This window comes from Nomascus leucogenys, chromosome 14, assembly GCF_006542625.1.
Source record: "Nomascus leucogenys isolate Asia chromosome 14, Asia_NLE_v1, whole genome shotgun sequence".
Classification (NCBI taxonomy): domain Eukaryota; kingdom Metazoa; phylum Chordata; class Mammalia; order Primates; family Hylobatidae; genus Nomascus; species Nomascus leucogenys.
In genome coordinates, this window is record NC_044394.1 from 89,768,282 (window position 1) to 89,794,237 (window position 25,956).

The following is a 25,956-nucleotide window of genomic DNA, read 5'->3' on the forward strand; positions in this document are numbered from 1 at the left end:
CACGCCCGGCTAATTTTTTTTTGCATTTTTAGTAGAGACGGGGTTTCACCGTGTTAGCCAGGATGGTCTCAATCTCCTGATCTCATGATCTGCCCACCTTGGCCTCCCAAAGTGCTGGGATTACTGGCCTGAGCCACTGCGCCCAGCCAGGTACTGATATTCTTAAGAATTCATCAAGGCCAGGTGCAGTGGCTCATGCTTGTAATCCTAGCACTTTGGGAGGCCAAGGCAGGCGGATCATCTGAGGTCAGGAGTTTGAGACAAGCCTGGCCATTATGGTGAAACGGTCTGTACTAAAAATACAAAAATTAGCCGGGCATAGTGGCAGATGCCTGTAATTCCAGCTAGTCAGGAGGCTGAGGCAAGAGCATCGCTGGAACCTGGGAGGCGGAGGTTGCAGTGAGCTGAGATCACGCCACTGCACCCCAGCCTGGGAGACAGGGTAAGACTCCATCTCAAAAAAAAAAAAAAAAAAAAAAAAAGAATTCCTCAAAATGCTACATTTGGCTGGGCACAGTAGCTGACACCTATAATCCCAGCATTTTGGGAGGCCAAGGTGGGTGGATCACTTGAGCTCAGGAGTTTGAGATTAGCCTGGCAACATGGAAAAATCCTACCACTACGCACGCACGCACACACACACACACCACACACACACAAAATAGCCAAGTGTGGTGGCGCATGCCTGTAGTCCCAGCTACTCGGGAGGCTGATGTGGGAAGATTGCTGGAGCCCCGGAGATTGAGGCTGCAGTGAGCCATGATCAATCACGCCACTGCACTCCCAACCTGGGCAACAGAGCAAGACTCTGTCTCAAGAAAAGAAGAAAAAAAAAGCTACTACTATGATGACATTCTCATATAACTCTATATGGCATATACTCTCTGCACGGCATTCGGATTCATGCATTTAAATAATTGTTTCTTTTTCTTGAGATAAGGGGTCTCATTCAGTTGCTCCGGTTTACAGTACAGTGGCGAGATCATGGCTTACTGCAGCCTCAAACTCCTGAACTCAAGTCATCCTCCTGCCTGAGCCTCCTGAGTATCTGGGACTGCAGATGTGTACCACCACGACTGGCTAATTTAAACATTTTTTTTTTTGTAGACAGGGGGTCTCACTGTGTTGCCCAGGCTGGTCTCAAACTCCTGACTTTAAGGGGTATTCCTGCCTCAGCCTCCCAAAGTGCTGGGAATACAGATGTGAGCCAGCTAGCCTGATCTACATAATTCTATCACTATACTTCTTATGCCAATCATCACATCACATTCTATGTCTGATCTTTCATGTTCTCAACTGGATACAAGTCCACAAAAGCTCACATTATTTTTTCCTATAATTGCTGATTATGAATTATGATGAATTTCATGGTAGTTAAATCCATTTGAACACAACCTTCAGAAAAAAAAAAAAGAGAGAAAGTAATTAACCAATAGAGCTAACAAAATCTATAGAAGACTCTACCCAACAACAGCAGAATAAAAATCTATCTCAAGTGCACAGGAGAACATTCTCAGGACAAACCAGATGGAAGGCCATAAAACAAGCCCCAATAAATCTGAAAGGATTAAAATCATACAAAGTATGTTCTACAACTACAATGAAAATAGAAATCAGCCGGGCACAGTGGCTCACACCTGTAATCCCAGCACTTTGGGAAGCCGAGGCAGGCAGATTAACTGAGGCCAGGAGTTTGAGACCATCCTGCCAAATATGGTTAAACCTCGTCTCTACAAAAAATACAAAAATTACTGGGGCCTGGCTGGGCGCGGTGGCTCAAGCCTGTAATCCCAGCACTTTGGGAGGCCGAGGCGGGCGGATCACAAGGTCAGGAGATTAAGACCATCCTGGCTAACACGGTGAAACCCCGTTTCTACTAAAAATACAAAAAATTAGCCGGGCGCGTTGGCGGGTGCCTGTAGTCCCAGCTACTCGGGAGGCTGAAGCAGGAGAATGGCGTGAATCCAGGAGGCGGAGCTTGCAGTGAGCTGAGATCGCGCCACTGCACTCCAACCTGGGGGACACAGCAAGACTCCGTCTCAAAAAAAAAAAAAAAAAAGTTATATTTTTAAATATAATAGAGGGTGTGGTGGTGCCTATCTGTAGTCCCAGCTACTCAGGAGGCTGAGGTGAGATGATCACTTGATCCCAGGAGTTCGAGGCTGCAACGAGCTCTGGTGGGGCCACTGCACTCCAGCCTGGGGTGACAGAATGAGATCCCATGTCTATTCCAAACAAAAAGTGGCCAGGCACAGTGGTTCATGCCTGTAATCCCAACACTTTGGGAGGTCAAGGCAGGATGACTGCTTGAGGCCATGAGTTCGAGACCAGCCTGGGCAACATGGCGGGATCTTGTTTCTACAAAACACAAAAAGTTAGCTGGGCATGGTGGTGCTCACCTGTTGTCCCAGCTACTCAGGAGGCTGAAGTGGATGAAGTGCTTGAGCCTAGGAAGTTGAGGCTGCACTCCAGCCCAGGAAACAGAGCAAGACCCTGTCTCGGGGAAAAAAAAAAAAAAAGGCCGGGTGTGGTGTGGTTCACGCCTGTAATCCCAGTACTTTGGGAGGCTGAGGCAGGTGGATCACTTTAGGTCAGGAGTTAGAGACCAGCCTGGCCAACATGGCGAAACCCTGTCTCTACTAAAAGTATAAAAATTAGCCGGGTGCGCCTGTAGTCCCAGCTACTAAGGAGGCTGAGGTGGTAGAACTGCTTGAACCTGGGACGCAGAGGTTGCAGTGAGCCAAGATCACACCACTACACTCTAGCCTGGGCGAGAGAGCAAGACTCTAAAAAAGAAAACAACCCACGAAGAAACAAACAGCAAAACAAAAACATCTTTCACCCTGTGACAGACTTCAGAACAACCTCCAAGTCTGCTGGTGTGTCTTCCCAGGTCGATTCTCATTTGCCAGGCCTTCCAATAAACCTTTATGAAATCATTTCTGCCTCAATAGTCTTAGTTTCAGTTGACAATATAAATCCCAAACCCAGGCCAGGTGCAGTGGCTCACGCCTGTAATTCCAGCACTTTGGGAGGCCGAGGTGGGGCGGGGAGGATCACCTGCAGTCAGGAGTTCGAGACCAGCCTTGTCAACATAGTGAAACACCACCTCTACTAAAAATACAAAAATTAGCTGAGCGTGGTGGTGGGCACCTGTAATCCTAGCTACTAGGGAGGCTGAGGCAGGAGAATCACAGGAGGGTGGAGGTTGTAGTGGGCTGAGATCTCACTACTGCATTTCAGCCTGGGCAACAGAGTGAGACTGTCTCAAAAAATAAACAAACAAACAAACAAACACCCAAACCCAAAAGCAAGTTATACCAGAATAATTTTTCATGAGGTCACCTGAGGATATGCGGGTGAGAGGCATGTCCTTTTTGCCAGGCCTTTAATATCTAACAGGGAAGGGATGAAGTGACAGAAAAACATAGAAATTTCACACATGAATGTACAACACTAACAAACTCATAGCTAAATATGAAAATTACTACTAAGAACTTTAAAGGTAACAACTGTTCAGGTGGGTGTAGTTCTATTACAAGCTTAAACACGGCAGATGACAGGCCTCTGAGCAGATACAGTGTGACTGACTTTCTCCAAGTTTACGAACAACTAAAGTATTAGTTCTTCTGTACTGGTAACCTAAGTATAGAAGGAGACCAACCAATTAATTAAGGGAAGGCTTGTAGGGTCTACCGGTTCTCACTTCTAGCATTAAATGAGGCCATTAGTTACAAATTCACTGGGATATATGACGTGGACTATTTCGCATAATGTTTTGGAAAATTCACACAAATTTCGGTTCACAAGCTATTCTGACTTAGCTTTAATATGATTTTGAGAAGAGTCTTAATCATTGTATCTTTTCTAAGAGCCTGGCACAGAAATCTTCTGAGCTACTGCCATTTTCTAAAGAGGTACACTTTTAACAGAAATGCCATTCTTCTCTCCAAAGATGAAGTACCTGCTTACTTTCATTATAAAATTTTGAATACGGTTTCATTGTTATGTTTTACGGTACCCAGGAACTGCAATAAAAGTAACTATGGCTATATGCATTAAACGATTTTTCTGAAAGGTTATAGAAAACCTGAATAGTGATTTTCTTTGGGAAGGTTTGTCATATAAATTTTCTAATGATGAGTGAGACATTTATTTATTTGCTTATTTAATTTCAAAATTGTTATCTGGGCATCAGGAGGGAATTATGACCTTATTTCTTTTATGCTTTTTCTATTAAATGATTCTAATAAAAATTTTAAAAGAATTAAATAAAGACACTTGATTTCTTAAAAAAAACAAAAAAAAAAACAAAAAGAAAGAAAGACAGGGTCACACACTGTCACCCAGGCTGGAGTACAGTGGGGCAAACAGAGCTCACTGTAGTCCCCACCTCCTGAGCTCAAGCAGTCTTCCCACCTTGGCCTCCCAAGTAGCTGGAACTACAGGCATGCACCACCACACCTGGCTAATTTTTTTTTTATTTTTAGTAGAGACAAGGTCTTGCTATGTTGCCCAGGCTGGTCTCGAACTCCTGAGCTCAAGAGGTCCTCCCACTTCAGCCTCCCAAAGTGCTAGGATCACAGGCCACCTCACCTGGTCACTTGATTTCTTAATGCATGACAGATAGCTAAAACCCACTATTAATTTCAGATCTTTGTCTTTTAATTATACTTTTCAAAGCCAAGCATTTTGTAAAAGTTGATACATAATAAATAGAATTTTGACTGGAGCTAAAAATGCAGGAAAGCCAAGGAAGGAGAAATGGAAACATGAGCCTCTGGAAAACTGCAATTTGAATCATTAGTAATTTTAATGCAGTGTGGAGACTGACCTAAGTCAAAAATACATACACAAGAAAGCATATAACATTACTTTCACATCCCACGTCGGGAAAAGATTATTGAGATATAACTAGAAATCTAGATAGCAAGACCAGTTTTAGGGCCAATCTGTTTATTCGTAGAGAAAACAGCTGAACATGTCATGTTTCTAGTTTATCATATTAGATTCTACAAAATTTCTATGTAATAGCCTTATACAGTGTGGAAGATGATGTACTGCCTACACCAAGAAGAGTTTTAATAGGAAACGAATTTGCTCCGTGAAGCTGTGCACAGTGATTTTTTCTTTCCTTATTAGACAGCAAAACAGCCCTAAAATATTTGTTGACCTGCAAACTGACATCTGGAAAACTACTGTAGTGTTTTTGTTTTTTACTGCTTTTTCTGATTACAAAACTAATAGCTTGTAGTAAAAAAAAAAAAATCTATTATAGAAATGTACCATATAGAAAGTTAAAGATCTCCATAATCCCTACATCCAGAGAAAACCAACTGTTACCCAACATCACACTCTTCTTTTTTCTTTATATTGCAGTATATGTGAGTAAGGATGTTTCATTAAGTTACAATACTTTTTTCTCAAAAGCTCTCAGCAGAGCCTCCTGGCTTAAAGCTAAACATTTGCAGCATAAACTAAACAAAGACTGGTTTGTCTGTCTTCCCATCTTGTTCCAAGCATGAGTTAAGATGGATGGTTTCCCTCTAGAAAATATTCATTTAGTTCAAAGACAAATTAAATTATGAACACATGCCATATTTCTCTATCATAATCACTTATTAATTTAACCTGACAAAGCTATAAAAAAAGAAAATTAACCACTTAAAAAAATAGCACAAAATAAAATGTGTGGCCGAAAAACTGTGTCAAGCATCTTATATGCTGAGGGAAAGATGCTTAATCATCTCAGAAATCTGGTTAACATAGTCCTGTAAAACACTGTCAAACTTTGAAATAATGTTCTATTGTTAAAGGAGATCAGAGAATGAAGCAAACATTAGCTGTGCTATTATTATGTATTCTGGTTAGGGATTATGGGCCATTCTCATTTAAGGTCATCTTAAGTAGGTAACCATTTGTTCAGCCATTCAGGCAATGGGACAATACATATATCAAACCTCCCTTGAGATTATGAACTAAATTATTAACAGAAACAAGTGAAATATACAGCAATAGAGAAATAATTAAGTCAATTACAGAACATTAACTTGATTATGTTATACAACCACTGAAAATAATTAGTAAAACTAATATGGAAAATGGTAACGTTTTAAATTCACTACAATTACAGGATTATAAAAATGTATACATAACGATAATGCTTGAGAGATCTGAAATAGTAAAAATACTGGAATAGAGGGACTTTTGCAGAATTTTGAGTGTCCTATCTATTAATGTAAGCTAAAGTAACTTTAAATGTTACAGTGAAGTGGAAATATTGCTAATAAAATAATCTAAATATATTCTTTTTCCCCAGCATTTCTTTTCAAACTCCTCTTCATAGTTATCTATGAAAATAAAGATATGGCAGTGGCTCATCCCAGCACTTTGGGAGGCCGAGGTGGGTGGATCATGAGGTCAGGAGTTCGAGACCAGCCTGGCCAACATAGTGAAACCCTCATCTCTACTAAAAATACAAAAAATTAGCCAGGCGTGGTGGCGGGCACCTGTAATCCCAGCTACTTGGGAGGCTGAGGCAGGAGAATTGCTTGAACCCGGGAAGTGGAGGTTGCAACGAGCCGAGATCACGCCATTGCACTCTACCCGGGTGGCAGTGCGAGACTCCGTCTCAAAAAAAAAAAAAAAAAAAAAAAGAAAAAAGAAAATAAAGATATATGAAACAATGACATGAAATGAGACATGAAATGATCAACATTTCCCAAAACACATACCCCTTTCTTGTTCTCAGTGAATCCTACAGTTTCAAGGTCCAAAATACATTTTTTCTCACTTTATAACTAAACTGATGCTCTTGCATTTTCCAAAAGAAAAATGTTACCAAGGGCTTTTGCCATTTTGTTAAACCTAGATTTTAAAAGTCCTGGGTTCCTGTAATCCCAGCACTTTGGGAGGCTGAGGCGGGTGGATCACAGGGTCAAGAGATCGAGACCACCCTGGCCAACATGGTGAAACCTCTTCTCTACTAAAATATAAAAATTAGCTAGGCATGGAGGCGCCTGCCTGTAGTCCCAGCTATTTGGAAGGCTGAGGCAGGAAAATCGCTTGAACTCGGGAGGCAGAGGTTTCGGTGAGCCAAGATCACGCCACTGCACTGCAGCTTGATGACAGAGCGAGACTACGTCTCCAAAAAAAAAAGTCCTGGGTAATGTATGGAGACCTTGTCTCAAAAAAAAGGAATAAAGAGTCCACTATTAAACTAAAGAATAAATTAGTTGAAAATAAAAGCCACTGTTAAAATGAGGAAAAAACTTTCACTATTTTACTGCTAATAATTAATATAGGTTGTATATCCCTTAACTGAAATAAGGGACCAGAGGCATTTCAAGGTTTCTGGATTTTGGAATATTTGCATTTATACAGGTTCAGCATCCCTAAATCTCAAAATCCAAAATGCCCCAATAGGCGCTTCCTTTGAGTGCCATGCTGGCGCTCAAACAAGTTTCGGATTTCAGATCTTTGGATTAGGGATACTCAATATGTAGTTCTTTTGATAAAAATGTCAGGACAGAAAGTAAAAGAACTACTGCTAGAAACGGGACCAAGGTGAGCTAAACTTTCTAGTAAAGAAGGAAATATTAAGCATTATCCATGGCATCCTTAAGATTTTTATTTTTTATTTTTTGAGACGGAGTCTCACTCTGTCGCCCAGGCTGGAGTGCAGGGATGCTATCTCTGCTCACTGCAAGCTCTGCCTCCCGGGTTCACACCATTCTCCTGCCTCAGCCTCCCGAGTAGCTGGGACTACAGGCGCCCACCACCATGCCCGGCTAATTTTTTCTATTTTTAGTAGAGACGGGGTTATCACCGTGTTAGCCAGGATGGTCTCGATCTCCTGACCTCATGATCCGCCCACCTCGGCATCCCAAAGTGCTGGGATTACAGGCGTGAGCCACCGCGCCCAGCCGGCATCCTTAAGATTTTTAAAAGTTGTTTGGGAAAAATACGCCTATTCTCATTATTGAGACTAGAGAGAATGTTTACCCATGGCTTCTCACTCAGGGCAGTTAGAGATAATGAAATCGTCCTTAATATCCTTACAGTAAATACTATGAGTTTTTCCCAAGGCTATTTTTCAAACATTCCTTACTGTTAGCCAATTGCACAATCCCAAAGCTTCCGTAAACTAAAGAAACTTACAAAAGAGGCCCCCAATAGGACACAGCATACTTATCCATCTATTTGCTATAGATGTGTAAGAATGGAGAAAAACCCTCCATCAATAATACTGTGCTTTCAGCTGAACTCTGGGACAGGGTTGGAACAGTTCTGAGTCTGAGGTAATAGCAGATAACCTTTGGCCAGTTTTATGGGTAGAGTCATGTGACAATAGTTTCCTGAACCCGGGGTCTGGACTAATCACCTCTTATCAATGTTGTGTACTGAATAGCATTAACAAAACTAAAAGCTAGCAATTACTGTCTACTTTATGCTAGTTACTGCTTTAAAAACAACAACATAGGCTGGGCGGGTGGCTCACGCCTGTAATTCTAGCACTTTGGGAGGCTGAGGCTGGCGGATCACAAGGTCAGGAGTTCGAGACCAGCCTGGCCAATATGGTGAAACCCCGTCTCTACTAAAAATACAAAAATTAGTTGAGTGTGGTGGTGCGCTCCTGTAGTCCCAGCTACTCAAGAGGCTGAGGCAAAAGATTCGCTTGAACCCAGGAGGCGGAGGTTGCAGTCAGCCGAGACAGCGCCACTACACTACACTGCACTACAGCCTGGGTGACAGAGCGAGACTCCTTCCCAAAAAGAAAACAACAACAAAAAACACCAACATATTGGCTCTTTTAATCTTCACTATGACCCCAGGAAGGTAGAAACTATTGTTCCCATTTTATAGATGTCAGAACCAAAACACAAAGCCATCCTGTGAATTGCCCAAGATTGCAATGCCACATCTGTCTGTGACAGAGCTGGGATTCCAAGCAGGCAGGTCTCACCTAGAGCCAGTATTCTTTACAATACTTCAGATGTCTCTCATTCCACATCCAGAAGGAGGTAAAATTAAGGGATTAGCTGCCAAAAGGACAAAGGTTTTCTTCAAAAAGTCATTTTGGGTCACTTTTTCAAATGTCTCAAAGTTTTATGATACTGAGCACAGTCACAGTGAACTTCAGCCTAAGATTTAAAATCAGGTTAAACCTCAACCCTTAAGAAACAAAACCACTCCTCAGCAGAGCACTTCACCTTCCTAGAATATCCTTCAAGGTAAACTAGACGCAGAATGTAAACTGCTTACTATCTGAATGTAACTTTTTTCTTTTAATAAAACTGATGGCTGGGCACGCCTATTATAGGGTGGCTTACACCTGTAATCCCAGCACTTTGGGAGGCCGAGGCGGGTGGATCACCCGGAGGTCGGGAGTTTGAGACCAGCCTGGCCAACATGGTGAAACCCCGTCTCTACTAAAAATACAAAAAATTAGCCGGGCATGGTGGCACGCGCCTGTAATCCCAGGTACTCAAGAGGCTGAGGCAGGAGAATCGCTTGAACCCGGGAAGTGGAGGTTGCAGTGAGCTGAGATCACGCCACTGTACTCCAGCCTGGGCGACAGAGACTCTTGTCTCAACATAACATAACATAACATAACATAACATAACATAACATAACATAACATAAATAATAAAACTGATACATATGTTAAGTAATTCAAAAGAGTATAAACAGTAAAAGTCACCTGAAATTCAGTTACTTGGAGACAACAATTACTCCTTGGGAGACCATTCAGAAAGAGATCTATGCATATGATAAACAAAGAGGAAAAGACAGCAATTTTTCCTAAATGGCCTCTTTCTCTAGTTTGACCTCATCTGTGTATAGAAAGGCTTTATTTACAGAGGCCGGGCGCGGTAGCTCATATCGGTAATCCCAGCACTTTGGGAGGCAGGTGGATCGCTTGAGCCCAGTTCGAGACCAGCCTGGGCAATAGTGAGACCTCCTGGCTCTACAAAAAAAAAAAAAAAAAAAAAGCAAACAAACAAAAAAACCCTTAAATTATCCAGGTGTGGTAGTGCACAGCTGTAGTCCCACCTATTCAGGAGGCTGAGGTAGGAGGATTCCTTGAGCCGGAGAGGTCAAAGTTGCAGTGAGTCAAGATCATGCCACTGCATCCCAGCCTGGGTGACAGAACAAGTCTGTTTCAAAAATGAAAATAAAGCTGACCATGGTGGCTCACATCTGTAATCCCGGCACTTTGGGAGGCTGAGGCAGGCAAATCACCTGAGGTCAGGAGTTCGAGACCAGCCTGGCCAACATGGTAAAACATTGTCTCTACTAAAAATATAAAAATTAGCTGGGCATGGTGGCAGATGCTTGTAATCCCAGCTACTCAGAAGGCTGAGGCAGGAGAATCACTTGAACCATGGAGGTGGAGGTTGCAGTGAGCTGAGACTGTGCCATTGCACTCCCGCCTGAGCAACAAGAGTGAAACTCCATCTCGAAAATAAAAAATAAAAATAAAAAAAAGGAAAAGAAAAAAAGAACATAAAATCAGGACTAAACCAGATTGGATCTGAATCCTAACTTGTGAATTTGGGCAAATTAAGCCTCAGATTTTTTGTCAGTAAAATGGGGATAACAGCATCTGCCTTTACAGGATTTGTGTGAGATTAAAAGAGAAGGGAAGTTGAATACTTAGCTTAGTGCAAAGGCATGCTAAGTACTTAATATGTTAGTTATATTATTACTTATTAAAACAGGATCCATTTAAACATTTCTCTGTGCAAGTGTGGGCATTATTCTGTGTTGATATAGATCAACGTTAACACCTTCATTGTATTCCACTTAATAGGTGCCATAATCTACCTCTGTAAACCCCACTAATTGGTTTTGCTTTTTGGCTAGTATGGCAATTTCATCAACTGGAAGGTGCATGCCACTTTTATGTGTTTTAACATCTCTAAAATGCTTCTTACAATTGATAGTATTGGCAGAAAACAATTTTTTTAGGTGGCATATACATAATTGAAATAAACATCCTTATGTCTACATCTTTAAAAAACTCGTTTAAGAGTTTCTTAGAATAAATTCTTTTTTTCTGGAGACAGAGTCTCACTCTGTCACCCAGGCTGGAGTGCAGTGGCATGATCTCAGCTCACTGCAACCTCTGCCTCCTGAGTTCAAGTGATTCTCATGCCTCAGCCTCCTGAGTAGCTGGGATTAGAGGCACACACCACCATGCCCAGCTAATTTTTGTGTTTTTAGTAGAGACGGGATTTCACCATGTTGGCCGGGCTGGTCTCAAACTCTGACCTCAAGTGATCTACCCGCTTTGGCCTCCCAAAGTGCTGGAATTATAGGCACGAGCCACTGCGCTCGGCCTTAGAACAAATACTTAAAATTTTACTTGGTGGATCATTTTATGTTCTGATACCTATTACCAAGCTACCAGTGAGAAAGACAATATTGGTAAAAATCTCCAGAGACATAGGAAAGCGGTACCCATTTCTTCACACTGTAGCCAGCAGAGGATGGGGTCAATCTTTGTTATCTTTGGTAATCTGATATACAAAATGACAAATTTACTCTAGATAGGAAGTCCAATAAATCACTCATGGAAGCAATGCCAGGTAGTTGAACAAAGCAAGACTACTGATACCCTAACATTTCTGGTTTACTCATACCTGGACAGTTAAGAGGGGTATCTATGTATTGTGATGGGTACACCCAGTACACCACAGCAAGACCTAAGATCAAACTCCATCTCTGTCACTTGCTAGATGTGTGAATCTGAGCGAGTTTCTTAAGCTTTGAGCCTGTTTCTGCACCCATAAAATGGGGTTAAGAATGCCAATCTTGGCCAGGTGCGGTGGCTCACGCCTGTAATCCCAGCACTTTGGGAGGCTGAGATGGGCGGATCACGAGGTCAGGGGATCGAGACCATCCTGGCTAACATGGTGAAACCCCGTCTCTACTAAAAAAAAAAAAAAAAATTAGCCGGGCATGGTGGTGGGCGCCTGTAGTCCCAACTACTCGGGAGGCTGAGGCAGGAAAATGGCATGAACCCAGGAGGCGGAGCTTGCAGTGAGCCGAGATCCTGCCACTGCACTCCAGCCTGGGGGACAGAGCGAGACTCCATCTCAAAAAAATAAAAAAAATAAAAAAAAGAATGCCAGCACGGTGGCTTAAGCCTGTAATCCTAGCCAAGGTGGGTGGATTTTTGAGGCCAGGAGTTCGAGACCAACCTGGCCAACATGGTGAAACTCATCTCTACTAAAAGTACAAAAATTAGCAGGGTGTGGCAGCACGCACCTGTAGTCCCAGCTATAGGCTGAGGTGGGAGGATCACTTGAGCCTGGGAGGCAGAGGTTGCAGTAAGCTATGATGGCACCTCTGCATTCCAGCCTTGGTGACGGGGGAGACCCTGTCTTATGAAAAAAAAAAAAAAAAAAAAAAAAAAGCCAATCTTTCAGCACTCAAAATTAGGAATAATCTATAACTTAGTAGGCCGGGCATGGTGGCTCACACTTGTAATCCCAGCACTTTGGGAGGCCGAGGCGGGTGGATCACTTGAGGTCAGGAGTTTAAGACCAGCCTGGCCAACATGATGAAACCACATTTCTACTAAAAATACAAAAAATTAGCTGGGCTTGGTGGCGGGTGCCTATAATCCCATCTACTCGGGAGGCTGAGACAGGACGATCACTTGAACCCAGGAGGTGGAGGTTGCAGCAAGCCGAGATCATGCGATTGCACTCCAGCCTGGGCGACACAGTGAGGCTTCGCCTCAAAAAAAAAAAAACCCCACAAAAAACCCAACAACTTAGTAGCTATTCAACCATATGATTTAGAGGTGAAACTGAAAGATTCTGAAGGAATACTACATTTCCTTACTCATTTCTTTCTCCAAACAGGGGGAAGAATCATCTTCAGCCAGTCTCCCAAAAAGAGTCTTACATAGGAAATGAAAGTTCATTCTCAGCACCTATTTGGAAATAGTCCATTCAACTGACAAAATGAATATAATAAAAAGCAAGCAGATTATTTGCTTTAAGAGCACTCAAACAACAAACTGCTCCCTTCCTTTTTTTGTTTTTGTTTTTTTTGAGATGGAGTCTCTCTCGGCTGCCCAGGCTGGAGTGGAGTGGCACAATCTTGGCTCACTGCAACCTCCACATCCTGGGTTCAAGTGATTCTCCTCCCTCAGCCTCCCGAGTAGCTGGGATTACAGGTACGCACACACACCACCAGGCCTGGCTGTTTTTTGTATTTTTAGTAGAGACGGGGTTTCACCATGTTGGCCAGGCTGGTCTCGAACTCCTGACCTCAAATGATACATGTGCCTCGGCCTCCCCAAAGTGTTGGGATTCAGGCGTGAGCCACCATGCCTGGCCACAAACTAACCTCCTTCTTAAAGATTAAATGCAATATTCTGGTTTAGTCAACAAGATTGGTAAGAATTCTTACCAAAAGGCAAAGGCTGGGTGCAGTGGCTCACACCTGTAATCCCAGCACTTTGGGAGGAAAAAATAAATGCTTCTACAGGGTATACTGATACTAGGACTTTAAAATAGTGGGGGGGAAGAAAACCACTTTTTTTTTTTTATATTTGGAGATGGGCTCTCGCTTTGTTGCCCAGGTTGGGCTCCAACTACTAGGCTCAAGCAATCTTCCTCTCTCAGCTTCATGAGCAGGTGGGGCCTTCAGGCTTGCACTAGCATACCTGGCTTTTTATTTAGATTAGGTAATTTGAACCCCTGAAATGGGACTTGTGCACTGAAACTCAGGACTTGTAACTTGTGAAAACTCTAACCAACCAAACTAGGGATTGGCTCTCCACTGATCTTCTCCATTGAGGATCGTAATCAAAGGGCATTCCTTTCTTAGGAGACTTACTCAAATGCCCCTATCTGACAGGCAGAAATCCCATGATTCTTCCTTTCAGTATCTTTCAAACACTCCCCTCCTTCATTTCTAGTATCCCAGGTTGATACAGACACTTGACACACAACCCGATTACTTGCCACCATTAAGGCTTGGGGCCCCAGCCTTGCCCCCTTGCAATTCTTTATACACACACACAACGCTCTTAACCGCTAAAAACCTTCCAAGGCTTCTTAAGGACCAGATCAAACTTTTACTGGGCTTTTCTCACCTCGCTCCAACTCTACCTTATTTTCCACTATGTGAGTCTAGATTCTTATTCCAGCCTTCCTATCTCAAACACAACACGCACAACTTCCGTCTCCCTTGAAATGTCCTCCTTCTCTTAACCTACATGTCCTGTTCTCCTTACAAGGTTCAGTTCAAGTCATAACTCTGCACACACCTGACTGATGTCAGCGCTTGCCAGTTTCATCCTTCCTGAACGACTCTAGCAGTTACAGTTTGCAACCCGACTCAAGTATACCATCAAATACTACTAAGAATCACTACAAATCACTATCAAGAATGATAGTTGTGTGATCTTAGATAGATCATTTAACCTATATGGGTCACCATTTCCTCATCTGTAAAACAGTAAGTCTAACTTAAGAAATTTTTTTTTTTTTTTTTTTTGAGATGGAGTCTCGCTCTGTCACCCAGGCTGGAGTGCAGTGGCGCGATCTCGGCTCAGTGCAAGCTCCGCCTCCCGGGTTCACGCCATTCTCCTGCCTCAGCCTCTCCGTGTAGCTGGGACTACAGGCGCCCGCCACCACGCCCGGCTAATTTTTTGTATTTTTAGTAGAGACGGGGTTTCACCGTGGTCTCAATCTCCTGACCTCGTGATCTGCCCGCCTCGGCCTCCCAAAGTGCTGGGATTACAAGCGTGAGCCACCGCGCCCGGCCTAACTTCAGAAATTTTAAAAGATCTTGCCGGGCGCGGTGGCTCACGAGGTCAGGAGATCGAGACCATCCTGGCTAACATGGTGAAACCCTGTCTCTACTAAAAATACAAAAAATTAGCCGGGCGTGGCGGTGGGCGCCTGTAGTCCCAGCTACTGGGAGGCTGAGGCAGGAGAATGGCATGAACCCGGGAGGTGGAGCTTGCAGTGAGCCAAGATCACGCCACTGCACTCCAGCCTGGGCAACAGAGCGAGACTTCACCTCAAAAAAATAAAAAAATAAAATAAATTTAAAAAGATCTTTTCCTGCTCTAAAAAAATTTTTATATACCATCTTGTACTGTTTCACATATTAATCTCAATTCTCTTACTTGAGATTTTGGAGCTTCTGAAGGGAGAAAGTACATCTTATATTTCTCTCTCAACTCTCAAGCAACTTATCCCAGTATCTGGCTCAAGAGTTGCTCAGTGTGACACTGAAACAGGCCAGGCAGTGCTGAGACAGAATGCTTTGAAGATCTCAATGTGAACTCAAGACCTGTTTTTAAAGTAGTTTAAGAAACTGGTAAAGGTAGTTCCGTACCAGAGAGGGTAGAATACACCTAGATGATCCAGGCTGGCTCTCCACCAGAGCTGAAGAAAGCAAGAAGCTGGCTCTAGAATGGAATGAGCACAGATTTGAGAGCTCAAAATGGTCTCTTAATTCCTATGCAGCACAATTTGAAGTACGTATACATAAGCCCCTAAATGGCAGCTGCAACTCCTAGGTGAGCTCATCCAGTTTTATGTGCTCTAGTGTAGACTATTTAGGGGTCTTGTCAGTGGAGAAACTCTGGGACTGTCTCAAGCCTGCCCTACGAGGGTGGGAGGAATTCTGATTTATTCCAACCACACCAGGCCTGAAACCTGCAGTGGAAAGGCAATTCCTTCTATTTTACATCCCAGTGTCCTCTCCCTCCCCCAGCCAAGAAAAACACAAGCTTTTATAAGAGAGAGAAACAAAGGCAGACATATTGAACCATTCAACTCTATTTTAGGCTTCCAGTAAAATGCTTTTATTTTTTCCTCTTTTTCTCAGGACAGTAACAGGTCAATGTGTAGACAGAAAGTAGGGAAGGGGTCTGCTGGAGGAGAGGAGTCACCATTTTTAACTAAAAGTTAACCAGGAACTCCAATACAGGAGAAGGGAAGATGTGACCCTTCTGAACTACAGTCAGAGGGTGAAGGCTAAGTGCCTTTCTATTTAATTATCTTGAAATGAAACTTGATTCAATACCCATATGCACATCTCCTTTATCAAGAGAGGGCATATATATGCCTATTTCAATGAAAGTTAAATTGGTCAATGCTATTCCAGCAACTTTTAAAACATGTTTTGGCTTACAACTAATACCCTTAAGACTTCCCAAATCAGAGCTATTCAAATGAAGCCAGTTTGCTCCTTGAAGAATCAAATGAGGAAAACTCCGTTTTTTTTTTAACAGCTTTTAATAAAGCATGTCCCTCCTCTTCACCCAGCCATTTCACACAGTTATGAGACAAAGGGCAACTACTGTATCGTCACTCTTTTTTTTTTCTTTTGGAGTAAAGCCACAACATTACCAACAAACAGCTAATGGCCACCGTTCAAAAGCAATAATGGCATTATGACTTCATATCTCAGTTATCTACCAAATTGAAAAGAACCACATATATGTATTTTTCTCTCTCCTCAAAGAAAATCTGAAAGTGAATGTGAGTATTCTGATTTACTTTCTCCTCCATAATAAAAATTGCTGAGGGACTGTTAAACAGGATCTTCTCCCCTAACAAGGTTTTTACACTTGCTCCGGAGTTCACTAATTTAAGTTAAAGAATTTATAAAATGTTCATGGTCTAGGTCTAGGTCTAGGACAGACTTCAAAGACAGAAATCAGGGAAAGTTCTTGCTTAAAAATTCTTACAAAGAGGCTGGGCGCACTAGCTCACGCCTGTAATCCCAGCACTTTGGGAGGCCGAGGCGGGCAGATCATGAGGTCAGGAGATTGAGACCATCCTGGCTAACATGGTGAAACCCCATCTCCACTAAAAATACAAAAAATTAGCTGGGCGTGGTGGCAGGTGCCTGCAGTCCCAGCTACTCGGGAGGCTGAGGCAGGAGAATGGCGTGAACCTGGGAGGTGGAGCTTGCAGTGAGCCCAGATGACACCACTGCACTCCAGCCTGGGTGACAGAGCGAGACTCCATCTCAAAAAAAAAAAAAAAAAAAAAAAAAAATCTTAAAAAGAGACCGCATGCCCCTAGTTTTGTTTTATTTTGTTGCTTCAGTGCTTAATGTGCAATGGGACAGATTTAGAGAAAAATATGAACTACCAGCCTTCTAGGTTCAAGTTTCTAAGATAAACTTATGAAGAAATCTAAGTTTGTATCAAAAACAAGAAATACTAGCCCAAAAGGGCTTTTGTACAGGCTATAGATGTGGGCATTTGAGTAGCCCATCTTATACCATCACAAGTGGGTTATCTGCGGAAAACAGTAATCACCTACAGAAACATCAAATTACCTCTCCCATATACCAAGGAAAACTGAGCAATTTCGTAGTCTAAGTTAACTTTGCCCTGATCTCTAGCTGGGCATATTTTCTCTAGTCCAAAAAAATAGAAACCTATAGCTGGTTCTGTCTGCTTTCTGACAATTTAGTGTTGACTTTGAGAATACCCTCGAAAAGTGTGGTGTCACAAACACAGCTTTGAAATGAACACACAGACACAAAGTTTTCTTCTCTTTAAAGGGCTCTGCAGCATCATATTCTATGAGGCTCAACCTACATTTCTAACATTAAGAATTACTGGACAGTTAACTTCAGAGTAGAACTCTATGCCTTGGGCAATGAGGGCAAAATAGAGACTATCAATAAGTCCACATAACTTAAAAGTAAAAAAACTGCACGCCCTTTTATAAAGAACCATATTTCTACATCTCCACTTGCTTTCTCTTTATAAAATTCTAAGAATTTCATTCAGGGGTAGTAAACAAATGAGGTAGCAAATTCCAACAATCAGTCTAAGGCTCAGAAGGAAAAATGTCAAAACTTGAGACACAGGGAAGACTCAAACATTAAGCTTCAGCCTTTCCTCCTTTAAAGTTAACATACTCTTTAATAACACTCATCCTCGTTAAAATAAATTACACATCCAAAAGGGCAAACTGCTACAGTCAATTGGGTAAACAACATAATTAACATGTGCTGGGGGAGAGCGAATCCTCACATAAACAGTGGGGCTCAAAATAAGCTGCACGTGGTATAGAAGCTGATTTTTAAACTGTCAGCAGGTTTCTTTTCGTGCAATTAGAGTTTAATATGGGGTAATTGCTCCTCAAGCTTCTTTTAAGAAAGTCGAAATCTGACTTGTACAATAGCAGGTTGCACGTTATTATTTAGAAGTCCATTTGTTTTTTCACAAAGAATAAAAATACACTGAGGTTCTTCAATGAGTTTTGTTATGTACTTCTAACAACCTCTCTAAACTGGGAAAATTAATTTCTAACCTACCAAAATCATATTCCAGAATGCAAAATCCTTTGGCTATATAAAATAAGACTAACTGAACGCTTATACATAAATACTTCAGGGCTAGGTCTTTTTAAAAAACGCTATTTTTAAAATAAAGCTCTACAGGGCAAATCAATCTACTCATATACTTCCTTTCTACAATTAACATTACTTGGACTTTACTTGAAATATTACCAGTATCAACAGACAACTGAAGCATTCACACAAAGGCAGTTAAACACCACACATCACACCAACTCACTTAAGTCATATTTAATATTCTACTCAGCATCTATCTCAAGCTCCCCAGATCAAATATGATGGTAAACGTTAAAAGTGTACAATGAAAAACACAGCTTCTTTGTGTGTAATCAGGGCGAAAGAAGGTGGGTGAGCACAAGGAGAGCGATCTCAGCATTGTGCTCGGCATTAGCACTTACCTTGAGGATGTCCCCCCTTTTGAAGCTCAGCTCGTCGTCTGCAGTAGCTTTGAAGTCATATTTGGCGATGGCTTCCATTCTGAGCGCTGCTCAGTGCTCAGCAGCCTGAAGCAGGGGGAAGGGAGTCTTCCCTGCTGAAGCAACCCAGTGCTCTGGGCTTAGCCTCGCCTCTCTTCTGGGACTCGTTCCGGCACTCTGGGACACACAATGCCACCCTGAAGCAGGAGAGCGACGATTAAGAGCAGTGGCCACGATTGAAGGCAACCCCGCCCTGCCAATCGGCCTGCTGTCCCAGCCCCCACGCCCCCTGGCTCGGCCTGGCTCAGCCCTCCTCCCTCCCTTCCAGGCAACAGCCCCCGCCCCCCCTTCCTCTTTTCAGCCTCAGCCCCCAGGCGACTGACAGGCCTGCCGGCCAATGGCACAGCTGCCTGAGCTATTCCTGAACACACTTCCTCTTCCTTCCCGCTGGGTGTGCACTGCGTGCAGGAACCGGCTGGAGTCCCGCTCAGTCTCCGCCTTTCCTCCTTTACTCCTCACAGGCTCTTCTCCAGCACCAAATACGGTCCACTGAAAAGAAGGCCTCACCCTGGGGATAGCACCTGTCTCTTCTCGGTTAAACAGGCCTGTCTCCCTCCCTTCCCCCCGCCAACCTTTCTGATCTTCTGAGAATGCTGGCTTCCCTACTCCACAGTCAAGAGCAAGCAAAGCAAGACTCTTTGGTCTCGAGCTGCTGCACTCTTCTCGAAACTAAACCATGATCTGCTCCCAGGAGAGCAGGAGAAAGTAAATGTAGGAACTGCTTTTTCAATCCATTTACTGGTACAAGCACCGGCGGCTTTCCCCCTGCACTTTCATGTTGTGATCGGCAAGCTCAGGTAACCAGAGAAAGATCACAGCTCCGAGCTGTGTACCGGTGGAAATGGTGGGGATGATGCTCTTGCATAAGGCTCCCTTTCCCCTGCAGATCCCCAAGACTCTGGGGTCCCCACCAGGAATGAAATAAATGACCAAGGCTCAGCACTCCAGCAATAGCTCCACATTATTTCTAACTAACCTAAGGAGCAGAGCTGAAGTCCTAATCTACACTTGAAAGGAATCCCGGCCGGGCGCGGTGGCTCACGCTTGTAATCCCAGCACTTTGGGAGGCCGAGGGGGGCGGATCACGAGGTCAGGAGATCGAGACCACGGTGAAACCCCGTCTCTACTAAAAATACAAAAAAAATTAGCCGGGCGTGGTGGCGGGCGCCTGTAGTCCCAGCTACTCGGAGAGGCTGAAGCAGGAGAATGGCGTGAACCCAGGAGGCGGAGCTTGCAGTGAGCCGAGATTGCGCCACTGCACTCCAGCCTGGGCGACAGAGCCAGACTCCGTCTCAAAAAAAAAAAAAAAAAAAAAAAAAAAAAAGGAATCCCTTTTTCAGAATCTGAGCTGCCAAGTATCTTGTTTGGGAAAGAAAGTGCAGGGAGATGGTGCCCGAAGAAGGTCAAAGAGAAGTCTCTCTCACAGTCACCCTGTGCACGGCTTCTTAGAGCAAGCAGAGTATAAAACTGATGCAAACTGCATTTTGCAGGTAAAAGATCCTGTGAGAACCCTGAGATACTGTTATCAGACGATGATGAACTGGCAGTAGTACAATCACTGGTGTAGTGAAGCATCTCCAGCCATGAATATAGGACACAACCTAGATCTGTGGATAACTAAATAAAAATAAAGCCCCGTCTGGTTAGCTCGGTCACTGTTTTCATACTTGCTAAACAAAAGCAGAAAACAACAGAACTGGGACAGATTATTTATAGTGACACCTTTCTTGGATAATTATGACCCAGCAGCTCATTTGAGGGGCACAAGTGATTATTATTCCCTTGTTCTAAAGTTGACAATTGGGGCACTAATCAAGCATAGCTGCAAACGGACCAAGTAGTAAACCAGTGGGGAATATTAAGAGTAGACCGAGATAAGTATTATCAAAAAGAAAATAAATCGTCTGATAATGAGTCCTTCAGTCAAATTCTGAAAGCCAAAGATTCTGCTGCAGGTAACTAATAAACCAAACCAATGTTTATTCCTTCAGGCCATACCTAAGATATTCCATGTGGCGCTGGCTGTAACAGGGAAAGTAAAGAGTCCCGGCAAATATTAAAAAATACAGAGGTTGATCTGAGAATATTTATTTTTGTGTATCCTTAAATGCCCTTCACTTACACTCTCTGTAGTTATTTTGATCAAACTAATCCGTGTACATAATTTTAAAAGTCAGAGTATTAAAAGGCTTATGAAAAAGAGCAGCTCCCTACCAACACCCACAGGTGATCACTCTCAATTTTGTTTTTTGCTTTCCCTTTGTATTTACTTGGAGTATTTTTCTTTTTTTTAATTTTGTGGTCAATGCACAAAATAGATAATTTCTAAAGAATGTGCTTTTACTGCTTTCTTAGTTTATTCCAGCCGTTATCTATTGCCTGAAAGGTGAAGATTTAGTTTCCCCCTGACCTATACCAGTAATATTACATATTCTGGTTTAATCAGTAGTATATTATGAAATACTACTCACTGATAATTTAAATAATGCACTAAAACCAATCATACTTTTTTGTTTTCTTTTTTGAGATAGAGTTCTCTAAGATTGCCCAGGCTGGAGTGCCGTGGCATGATCTCAGCTCATTGCAACCTCCACCTCCCAAGTTCAAGCGATCCTCCTACCTTGGCCTGTAGCTGGGACTACAAGCACGTGCCAACAAGCCTGGCTACTTTTTATATTTTTAGTAGAGACGGGGTTTCGCCATGTTGGCCAGGCTGGTCTTGAACTCCTGGCCTCAAGTGATCCGCCCACCTTGGCCTCCCCGAGTGCTGGGATTACAGGCATCAGCCGCTGTGCCTGACCCAATCATACTTTTTTGTACAATCCTTCAGTTTTCCCCAGCATTAGCAACTGCTTAATGTTCTATTTTTTACTTGCCTAGTCCCTGTGTATCTACTTTTACTTTTTCCTTTCTCTTTTTTGAGACAGGGTCTTGCTCTGTTGTCCAGGCACGAGTGCAGTGGCATGGTCATGGCTTACTGCACCCTTGACCTCCTTGGCTCAAGTAATCCTCATGCCTCAGCTTCCCAAGTCGCTGGAACTACAGGTGTGGGCCACTATGCCTGGCTACTTTTTCTATTTTTGTAGAGACAGGGTCTCACTATGTGAGACGAGTCCAGCATAGCTTAGTGTTGAATTTGCATGGTCTCTAGAGGCAGGCCCCTCACACTAACTGCTACAATTTTGGGCAAACTTTTGAAACAAGCTCCAGTTTCCTCATCTGTAAAATGAGAATATCTACCTTTTAAGACCCCGGCTGGTCTCAAACTCCTGGCCTCAAGCAATCTGCCTGCCTCGGCCTCCCAAAGTGCTAGGAATACATGGGAGAGTGAGCCACCACGCCCAGCCCTATTTTTACTTTCAACGAATGCTCCAAAATCTCTCCTACTATCAATATTTTCCTCAGCCTATTTATTTTAACTGGTCTCTACTGCTGAGACTATGTATTAGTGATAGGAAGCTGAAGAATACTTAAAATGATAGGAAAAGAATAAGGGGTTTTATTTTTGAAAAACAGAAATCAGATAGAAATGAAAAGCCCTGTCACTTTCAAGGTGCTATGTAGTAAGACCAGCCATAAGCTTCTGTGTCATTCAGGATTTATGACAGCTGCAATGTTACTCAACAGCAGTACAAAAACCAAGACAGTTCTCAATACCTGCTTTCCTGCTGCTACTCAACTCATCTGCTGAAAGCTTAAAAAGAATAACCTTGAAAGTCGTGTTTTGAGTAACTATTGCTTTGTGAGATGCAGAGTTTGACAGAAAATTAAATCCCTACTTCCATGGCTGTGCTGAGTAAAAAAACAGAAAACTTGAAGAGGAAAGCTTATTAGGTTATCCACCCAAAAGAGCATATTCGCTAAAGGAATTCCAAAGGGTGTGTTTCAGTAAAGACAGAAAAAAAATCTAACACATACACAACACTAATTACTAAAAGGAAGAAATCTGAAAGCAGACACAATGTATAATGATTTTAACAGAGTAGATGTTGCTGTTCAGTTCCCAAGAAAATGGGGTATAGTGTACTAAACACTGAAGCCTAATGAGAGTAACCTCGAAACTGTTACCAGCCCATCCCAAGCAGTGAATTTTAAGAAAGGTAAATACAGCTTTAATCATTCATTTCAAACAATATCAACTGTATCCAAAATACTACTATCCTAAAGGTATTTGTAAGATTTTTTTCTTTCTTCCATTTAACTCTCTTCTTCCCAAAATTCACAGAAAATAAAATACATGACACCAGTCCAGTATAGCTTAGTGTTGAATCTTCAGGGTCTCTAGAGGCAGGCCTCTCACACTTACAGCTACAGTTTTGGGCAAAGTTGTGAAACAAGCTCCAGTTTTCTCATCTGTAAAATGAGAATAATATCTACCTTATAAGATCCACTGAGGATTAGACAACATAGATAACATACATTAAGTGCTTTGGATAGAGCCTGACATGTAATAATCACTCAAAATTAATTATTTATTTTTATTTTTATTTTTTTGAGACAGCGTCTAGCTCTGTTGCCCAGGCTGGACTGCAGTGTCATGATCTCGGCTCACTGCAACCTCTGCCTCCCAGGCTCAAGCAATTCTCCTGCCTCAGCCTCCCAAGTAGCTGGGACTACAGGTGTGCGCGACCAAGCCTGGTTAACTTTTGCATTTTTAGTAGAGATGGGGTTTTGCCATGTTGGCCAGGCTGGTCTCAAACTCCTACCTCAGCCTCCCAAAGTGCTGGGATTACAGGCATGAGCCACTGCACCCAGCCTTCAAAAGAAATTTAAAATGTTACTCTATTTAAAACATACAAAAAGAAATGCAAATTAAAACAGTTCTTTCATATACTAATTGGCAAATTTTAAAAATATTTATAATATCCAATCTGCAATACTTTGAGTAAATACACTTTTATTTATTTATTTATTTTTCAGAAAGGGTCTCACTCTGTAGCAAAGGCTGGAGGGCAGTGGCATGATCTTGGCTCACTGCAACCTCCGCCTCCTGGGCTCAAGGGATCCTCCCACCTCAGCCTCCTTAGTGGGGACTACAGGCACCAGCCACCATACCCTGCTCATTTTTTTTTTTTTTGTAGAGACGGGGTCTCCCTATGCTGCCCGGGCTGGTCTCAAACTCCTAAGCTCAACAGATCTGCCTGCCTTGGCCTCCCAAAGTGCTGGGATTACAGGTATGAGCCACCGCACCAGGCACAAACAGACTTTTTACCCTGCCTGGTGTCCATTGATTGAACATTTTGAGAAGTTACTAACTGACAATGTGGCTTGGTGTTACATTATAATAATAAAATCACCATAGAACCCACACTACAGCAAGGAATTAATGAGCTCAGCTCAATCTTTTTGGTGAGTTATTTAGTAATCTATTGACAATTTTTATTTATTTTTATTTATTTTTTGGAGACAGAGTCTTGCTCTATCCCCCAGGCTGGAGTGCAGTGGCGTGATCTCCGCTCACTGCAACCTCCACCTCCTGGGTTCAAGCGATTCTCCTGCCTCAGCCTCCCAAGTAGCTGGGATTACAGGTGCCTGCAACCATGACCAGCTAATTTTTGTATTTTTAGTAGAGACAGGATTTCGCCATGTTGCCCAGGATGGTCTTGAACAACTGACCTCAGGTGATCCGCCCACCTTGCCCTCCCAAAGTGCTGGGATTACAGGCGTGAGCCACTGTGCCCAGCCTATTTACTTTTATTATTTGAGACAGAGTCTCGTTCTATTGCCCAGGCTGAAGTGCAGTGGAGCAATCATGGTTCACTTCAGCCTCAAACTCCTTGGCTCAAGCCATCCTCCTGCCTTAGCCTCCCAAGTAGCTGGGACTACAGGTGCACACCACCGTGCCTGGCTAATTTTTTTTTTTTTTTTTTTTTTTTTTTGTGGTGACCAGGTCTCACTATGTTGCCCAAGCTGATCTCAAACTCCTGGACTCAAGTGATCCTCCCCATCTCAGCCTCCCCAAGTGCTGGGATTACAGGGGTGAGCCCCAAGTGCTGGGATTACAGGGGATTAACCTGGCTTTGACAATCTTGTTTTTTTTTTTTTTTTTTTTTTGAGACAGAGTCTCGCTTTGTCACCCAGGCTGGAATGCAGTGGCGTGATCTTGGCTCACCACAACCTCCGTCTCCTGGGTTTAAGTCATTCTTCTGCCTCAGCCTCCTGAGTAGCTAGGATTACAGGCCCCCACCACCACGACTGGCTAACTTTTGTATTTTCAGTAGAGACGGGGTTTCACCATGTTGGTCAGGCTGGTCTTGAACTCCTGACCTCGTGATCCACCCGCCTTGGCCTCCCCAAGTGCTGGGATTACAGGCCGTGAGCCACCGCGCCCGACCGACAATTATTTATTTATTTTTTTGAGACGGAGTCTCGCTCTGTCGCCCAGGCTGGTGTAGTGGTGCAATCTTGGCTCACTGCAAGCTCCGCCTCCCAGGTTCATGCCATTCTCCTGCCTTAGCCTCCCGAGTGGCTGGGACTATAGGTGCCCGCCAGCACGCCTGGCTAATTTTTTTGTATTTTTAGTAGAGACGTGGTTTCACCGTGTTAGCCAGGATGGTCTCGATCTCCTGACCTCGTGATCCGCCCACCTCGGCCTCCCAAAGTGCTAGGATTACAGGCGTGAGCCACTGTGCCCGGCCCTGACCGACAATTTTGAAATATTAATACATACTCTTTTTTCTTGAGACAGGGTCTTGCTCTGTCACCCAGTCTGGAGTGTAGTGGGTGCCATCTTGGCTCACTGCAGCCTTGACCTCCCAGGCTCATGCCATCCTCCCACCTCAGCTTCCCAAGTAGCTGGGACTACAGGTGTGTGCCACCACACCTGGCTAATTTTTGTAATTACATACTCCTTTTTTTGAGATGGAGTCTTGCTCTGTCACCGAGGCTGAAGTGTAATGGTACGATCTCAGCTCACTACAATCTCCGCCTCCTGAGTTCCAGCAATTCCCCTGCCTCAGCCTCCCAAGTAGCTGGGACTATAGGCGTGCACCACCATGCCTGGCTAATTTTTGTATTGTTAGTAGAGACGGGCTTTCACTATGTTGGCCAGGCTGGTCTTGAACTCCTGACTTCAGGCAATCCACCAGCCTTGGCGTCCAAAAGTGCTGGGATTACA

At 43.2% G+C, this 25,956-nt stretch overlaps 1 protein-coding gene across 2 annotated transcripts in view; it reads right to left on the reverse strand.

Annotated features, from left to right (window-relative positions):
• GRB2 (growth factor receptor bound protein 2) overlaps positions 1-25,956 on the reverse strand; it is an 87,425-nt gene that overhangs the window by 56,528 nt on the left and 4,941 nt on the right. For both annotated transcript variants that reach the window (XM_003279073.4, XM_003279075.4), the window contains exon 2: positions 18,762-18,976. In XM_003279073.4, coding sequence (XP_003279121.1) covers positions 18,762-18,839 — 78 coding nt within the window. In that variant the 5' untranslated portion in view covers positions 18,840-18,976. The remainder of the gene's footprint in view (positions 1-18,761; positions 18,977-25,956) is intronic.